This window comes from Centropristis striata, chromosome 11 (genome assembly GCF_030273125.1).
Source record: "Centropristis striata isolate RG_2023a ecotype Rhode Island chromosome 11, C.striata_1.0, whole genome shotgun sequence".
Classification (NCBI taxonomy): Eukaryota; Metazoa; Chordata; class Actinopteri; order Perciformes; family Serranidae; genus Centropristis; species Centropristis striata.
This window is the reverse complement of record NC_081527.1, coordinates 25,197,078-25,204,854: the sequence shown is the minus strand read 5'-3', so window position 1 is coordinate 25,204,854 and position 7,777 is coordinate 25,197,078. Positions and strand designations below refer to the sequence as shown.

The 7,777-nt window shown below is 40.1% G+C and overlaps 1 protein-coding gene across 1 annotated transcript; it reads left to right on the top strand.

Annotated features, from left to right (window-relative positions):
- Positions 1-3,813: 3,813 nt before the first annotated feature.
- Positions 3,814-5,233, top strand: ptf1a (pancreas associated transcription factor 1a). Its single transcript, XM_059345228.1, is given in 5 exon segments — positions 3,814-4,118; positions 4,120-4,146; positions 4,148-4,655; positions 4,787-4,917; positions 4,919-5,233. Coding segments are annotated over 5 exon segments (810 nt in total). The 5' UTR covers positions 3,814-4,046; the 3' UTR covers positions 4,991-5,233.
- Positions 5,234-7,777: the final 2,544 nt, after the last annotated feature.

The window sequence follows — 7,777 nt, the reverse complement described above, 5'->3', positions numbered from 1 at the left end:
GAATCACTGTGTGGGAGGATTAGCGCCAGATCTAATTCCACACATTTGTCTCTCATAGTTCACTTTCTGGATTTCCTTTTCCAGTACTTCACAGGCGATGGAGGCACTGCAGCAGCATTTCATAGGGTGGAATGATACAGACGAGGAAGATTGATCCTTTTTTAACATCTGAGTGGAAAATCAAATCTACTCTGCTGAAGACAAACTACTCCTTATGGAGATATGGATCAGGAACAGTAATGCTTTATTGAGGGTCTATAATGTTTTCCATTTGTTTTTTTGCATAGCTAAAATTTAATTTCTGTTAAAGCACAGAATTTGACATAGACTGGAATATTTAAGTAATAAATTAATCACAAATTACGATTTCAATTTACCTTTTTTAAAGGAAAATGATAATCACTATGGCCTATGACAAAGTTTATTTTTTAAACAAAGTAACTTTTACAAAATGATTTTGAAATGATGGACACTTCAAATAAAGTGTTGCCTAGAAAAGCACACACACACACACACACACACACACACACATACACACACATATAAGTATATATATATATATTAGTATTTGCACATCTTGTTTCATTACATTAGGTTTATTTGTTTTTGTAAGGATTACGTATGTATACACTTATTTATGATTAAACAAATATATTAATTATTATATTAAAATCATTATAGTAAAGTAAAAGAAAATGGGATTTGAGGTTGTTTTTTTTAATTGGGTTTGACGAAAAATGCAACAGATGATATTAATCATTGAGCTCACAACAAAGTCACTTTACATCTCATTAATATTCCGATTATTAATCATTTCTAAAAAAAAAATGACTGATATAATAATAAATTTGAATTTATGTCGTTGGGGAAAAAAATACTACCACTTGCATGTAATCATTTTTTTTTATTTTTTTGAGTTATGGGCACGATTGTGTTGGCAATAATAACCACACCAGCAGGCAACTGTGCGTATGTGCATATGTTTTGTTTTGTTTTGTTTTGTTTTATTGTGTGTGTGTGTGTGTGTGTGTGTGTGTGTGTGTGTGTGTGTCATCAACACACACGCCACCACCACCGCCGCCACCCCTGATGTGCACCGTGACCGCTGTGCCGGTCTTAATGCCCGTCCAGCCTGCTGCATGCTGCAGACCGAGAGGCTGCATGGGAACCGCAACACTTGCTGCGCTCGCGCAGGTCGGCCCGTTCACTATGACAGCACGTTCATCAATGAGGCTGCGTGGAGCGCGCGGTCACGGTGCGTTAAAAACCTGCACGGTCCGAATTATCATCTGGCTTTGAGCTGAAGGAGGGGGAGACACACACACTTTACTAACATGTCCGTGCACAACGCACACGTATACACACCCTGTTTGAGAGCACTGCAGAAAATAAAATTAAATAAAAATAATACTGCAGATTGTTCACAGATTTTTACACGTTTTGTTATGAGACAAAGTCAGTGCATTTATTGAATTTTGTGTATTTCACATCATGGGAAGTCGAAATGAGAGCAGAAAAAAGAATTCCAGTTGAGCGCAGCCTAAGATTCTGTATGCATGTACAATAAGACAGGTAATAATATTGGAGAATGTTTTCAACATAATATTGACACCACATCGACATTCTGAGATTTGACTGTATATTTTAAATACATTTTAAACATATATCTTACTTATTGGCTTATTATGGCTGAAGCTACTTATATTTTATTCCAATCCTGCTTTCATAGGCCTAATTGTTATTCAGTCCTCACAAAAAAACAATACTGAAAAAATGAATTAGGCCCACTAAAAACTTGAAAACGTGATACATTATTTTAGATTACATCTGAAGTTTTGGTGACATTTGTTAAATGCACGAGATCAGCTTACATTGCAATTGAAAAACATGACATTTATTTGATGTAGTCAAATCGACTAATTTTCAGCTAAACTTTACAGAGCCTCCATGCTTTGGAGCAGCTCACTGACACTTCACTGGGATGAATGGCTTCATACAGGCTGATGATGACAAATACCAAGGCGGAGACAGTGATGTGTGCTGATGGAAGATGTTTTCATGTTTCTTATGGTGGCTGCAGGTTAGTCCTGCAGGGCCCTGTCAGGGTTTGGTGTTGTGTTCAGCACCTGGTTGGTACCGGGACGTGCGTGTATTGTGTGTGTTTTGAGGCAAGCAGGCTCCCAGCTACAGCTTTATTATGTAGACAGCAACACGAGCCTCATTTATAACATGACATGTTGCATTGACTGGCGATAGGGACGCAAATGGCTTTCTTCCCACGGCCACGGCCCGTGTTGCAGCCTGCCTTCCACCGCACCACTAATATCCAGCCTGGTGCTGCTATAGGGCCATTTTCTCTGCAAAACAAAGTGAGCCCTTTCATTGAATGGGATGAATAGATGTGTACTTATAGACCCCTAACCGGCGGGTCTCCTTTCGGTATACCGTTAACATGTCGCGTGAGGTGTCAGCGAGGCGCGCGCTCCAGGGCCCACCACTGTGCTTTTATTTGTCTACCAGTTCTCCCAATCAAACCCGCACTGGCTGGCACAAGTGGCGCATCGACCACTCTACTGGTGCATGTATTTATGGCGCAGCGCTGCCCACTTACTGCTGAATAAATGACCAGGGCTCCTCCACACAGCACGGGGCAGACTGAACAACTCACAGCAAGAACATGGACAAGAAACTGAAGAACTTTTGCTTTTCCAATGTGACATTATGTATGTCCTTCCACTTCAAAACAAGATCTCCGTTATGTGTATATATATATAAATATATATATACACATACATACATACATACATACATATTCTACTAATTTCTTAAGAAATAAGAAATTAGTAGAATATGTATGTATGTATGTATGTATGTATGTATGTGTATATATATATTTATATATATATACATATATATATATATATATATATATATATATATATATATATATATATATATATATATATATACAGCCGATGAATGCACCTGTTGTCCAGTGTGTTGTGTGAACTTGATTTTATTTAATTTAATTTGAGTTAACAGTAAGAAATAAGTAGAATATGTATGTATGTATGTATGTATGTATGTATGTATGTATGTATGTATGTATGTATGAATGTATGTATGTATGTGTATATATATATATGTATATATATATATATATATATATATATATATATATATATATATATATATATATATATATATATATATATATATATATATATATATATATATATATATATATATACATATATATATAGGCCTATATACATACATACATACATACCTGTTGCCCAGTACAGCACATTTAGACTGATGAAGTCCCTCAGGCCTCCAGTCCTGCAATTATTTTATTTCTGTTAGCGACACCTGTATCAGTGAAAATCAATCTATGAACCATGTTGTTGCACTGCATGAATATGTCCTGAAACATTTCATCCCACAGGCCTCCCGTGAAAAGAAATGGCTTAGTTTTAACCCAGCCTGTAACACCATCTCTGAAGTCACGCTGGCCCTTATTCATCTTAAAATACGCTCATTATAATACAACAAATTGTGTGAAAACAGTTTTTTGTATTTCAGCCAAAGGGTGGACTTTATCCATGTCATAGCGGTGTATCACTCTCTTTACTCGGATCAGTTTATTTAAACCTGACAGAGAAAACACTTAACAGGGTGTGTTAAAGAAAAAGAAAAGAAAAGAAAAACATAAATCTAAAGTGAGTGATTAGTAAAGGGGGTGTGGTGGGGGACAGACGGTGTCAGTGAGGAGGACAGACGGTGTCAGGGCAGAGTTGAGATGTCCGGACAGAGACAGGGGGCGGGGCCTACTGGGACATTATCTCGAGGTGCGCCTCGCGGACAGAGCTCTGATTGGTTGGCACTTCTGGCAAGCGGCACGCGACTGTGGATGTCGCTATAAAGAATCCTCGCGTGCCGGTTCTTGAACTAAACTAAGTGTTGACGGTGAGCAGCACACAGAGACACAGAGCTGATAAAAGGAGAAACACTGCGGCATTGTCAGCGGACAACAGGACACAAAGATGGACAGTGTGCTGGACCCTTTCTCTGGACTCGACTCTTTCTCCTCCCCTCCTTATTTCGACGATGACGAGTTTTTTCACCGACCAGTCCTCGAGAGACGGGACACTTGGACACGGATGACTTTTTGGATGACGATGTGGACTTCCTCGCCAGTCATTTCCAAGACTATTACAGCAAAGACGGCGGTCACAGAGCAGCGCAACACGATGGAGACTACGACATCGGCAACTTGTCCTTCTCCTCCTCGTCCTCCACTTTCTCCTACGGATGCGCAGACAGCACCCCGGACCTGTCCCCTCACGGCGGGCCGCTGCTGAAGCGGAGGAGGCGGATGCGCTCTGATATGGAGATGCAGCAGCTGAGGCAGGCGGCCAACGTCAGGGAGCGGCGCAGGATGCAGTCCATCAACGACGCGTTCGAGGGTCTCCGCTCCCACATCCCGACCCTCCCCTACGAGAAGAGACTGTCCAAAGTGGACACGCTGCGGCTCGCCATCGGCTACATCAACTTCCTAGCTGAGCTGGTTCAGTCTGATCTGCCCATCAGGAACTCCAGCAGCGAGACGCACGCACAACCCAAGAAGGTCATCATCTGTCACAGAGGAACAAGTACGTCCATTTAAAAAACACCCTCTAATTATAGCGTCCATGCATTTAATAATTAAGTGGGACTTATACATGCATAGTGCCACTATATTGATGAAAAACACAATATTAATCTCTCTCCTTCCTCTCCCCAGGGTCTCCCTCCCCCAGTGACCCAGACTACGGCCTGCCTCCCCTGGCCGGTCACTCTCTCTCCTGGTCGGATGAAAAGCAGCTCCGGGAGCAGAACATCATCCGCACCGCTAAGGTCTGGACACCGGAGGATCCCCCGAAAATTGCACAACAAACCGGGCGTTACTGACATTGAAAACGAGCCTCCTTTCGGCCTGGTGGCCTGAACTAAAAGCCCAGAGACCCTGTGGCTCTTCCTGTAAACCGCACATTGTTAATGTGAAGACTGATAATGTTAATGTGCACTTGAACGCGCATTGCAAAAAATGTGAACACCATGTGAGCTTACTGTACAGTTTGTTTTCAGTGTTGTAAATAGTTTTATCATGTTGATAATGTTATTTTTTTAATTGATAATGTTGGTAATACATGTTGATAATGTTATTTTCATAATTCAGGCAGCTGGCAATCATGTATATTTATTTTTTCACAAGTGTTAATATATATGTTTTAATTTAATTGCAACGAATGAGATACATATTTTTATATTGTTCAATGATTTATATTTATATTGATTCTAGAAATAAAAGCGCTTACTGATGAAAACTTGAATTTTTTCAGATTTTTTTTTTCGTATTGTTGTCTGGTCAAATTTGAAATAAGATGTTGAGCATCAGCATGTTAAAGCAAAACTCATATTTACACATGTATACACGACACAACAAATGCTGCTTCTTGATTGATTATTGATCTGGGAAATAAATTCCCAGCACAAGGTTGATACTGGAAATGTTCCAATAAGCACTGATGAAGTCCACGCGATGTGGAAACTCTTTCACCTTTTTATCAACAAATGGTTTTAATGGAGATAATTAAGAAGTTTCCATTCAGAAACCTATTCACTTACACAAATGGCATGTATAATATAATATTTTCACCGGGGAGATTAACACCTGATTTCATTTTATGTCAGTAAAACATTTGACCATTAAAAAAATTGAATGTCCATGAAATATTCATGATTGCTGGCACACAATATTACCGTAGTAGGCCATTGTGACTGTAGGGCCATTGATGTACTTTTAACTATCAGTCCGACTGAGTGAGAACTATAATGAGACAGTCAACCCAAACAAATGCAGCCCAATATTGTGACATAAATATGCAAATGAGATGTTAATGAAGAGACTGTATACCCACAACAGCTGAAGGTGTTTAAAGCGCACGCGGGCGTGCAGCAGTATGGTGGGAAGCTGTTGAATACTGCTCTGTGCTGCCAGGTGCTGCGGGGACAGATTTTCCCGTGGTAGCGGCATCCCTCCAACATGTGTCCCCACGGCCTCCTCTGCGGCCGCCCCCACACCACAACACTGCCGCATATATGAACCAAGTGGCCCCAATAGCTGAGACACAAGGCTGAAGCGACATGCAAAGGTCTGCTGCAAGGCAGACCATAAGATTGTGAACGATTGGAGCAAACCAGGTAAGCTCTCTTATTATTTTTACTAGCTGACTCTGCGTTATTTAGCCTACAGCCAAACAAAATTTTAAGATGGCACATTCTTCTTTTATTCTGAACGTCAAGGATCTACAGTCAGTCTCTCTCTCTCTCTCTCTCTCTCTCTCTCTCTCTCTCTCTCTCTCTCTCTCTCTCTCTCTCTCTCTCTCTCTCTCTCTCTCTCTCTGTCTCCATGTCCTCTGTGATTCCGCTCCTCAAGCGCGACAGGAGCATGTAATCCTATTACAGCCATTGGAAAGTCAAATGTTAGTGAGTCAATGCTGGGCAACTTCATCTCTTTGGCAGGACTGTGAGCCGGGGGTTAAAACAGTCGTGGCATTGTAGTTTCTCGCACCTTAACGCTTTTGTGCCGTTGATGGTTTTTAGTGTGCGCAGCGCAGAGCGCCTCTTACATCCTTTGGTGCAGTCGCAGCCAAGCGGAAGGGACAGGCTGAAATACTCCCGGCTATCTTGTCATTCCCGCTACGGGCTTGGCAAGGCTTAAAAGGACGCGACCATTTTACTGTCTGACAGGTTTTATTTCCTTTAGTTCTCAGCAGGCCTGGGTGCTGGAGGGCCACGCCAAGCGGTCATTTGGTTGAGAAAGGCTCGGCGCTGAGCTCAAAGGCCGCTGATTCAACATATAGACAGGCAGCGCGTTGGCCTGAGCTATTCACTGACACAGTGCCGCGGAGTATGGGAAAATATCATTATATTATATTACATTATATGGTATTGTATTGTATTTGTTATATTATTTTATATGGTATTGTATTTTATTATATTATATGGTATTTTATTGTATTTTATTATATTATTGTCTATCATATTATATTACATCACATTGCATTGTATTGAAATCTGAATGCAGTTGTATCAGGGGGAAAATAGAAGGAAAATAATGCAGTAGCAATGTTAAAAATTCAGACATTAAAAGTTCCAATTCAACAGTTCTGGGGAAAAAAGCAGCAAACCCTGTTCCACTGAGGGGAACCTGCTACTGATATTACAAAGTCCCCTCATATAGATTGAATTCCAGGCTCGAGCTGTGCGTAACGTTAAGTGTGAAGACAAAAATCGGGGTCAACTCCAGCATTTTAATTCTGTAATAACACCTAATACCTTACTATGTTATATATTTCACATCCACTACAACAGTCAATCTTTTATTTAGATTAAAATAACCACATTTAATTCCATTGGGAATAGCTACAATGTTATAATTGTAAATAACCACCATTGTTTAAAATGTTCATATCCATATAATCTTTTCTTTTTTTTACTTTATTTTGAATACTTTTGTAAATTTTATTGCCAGTATTATACATATGCTCAACTGTAATATTGATGACTCGTGCAGTATGTTAACTGTGTGGCATTAATATGTGAGGGCGTTTTTGTAATACCACCAACTGTTTCCTTTAACTGGCAGATCTGCCTCCGTTAATGCTTCAACATATAAATAATGACATTAAATACATTGCATTCTTGTTATAATCGATAATTACAATCGATA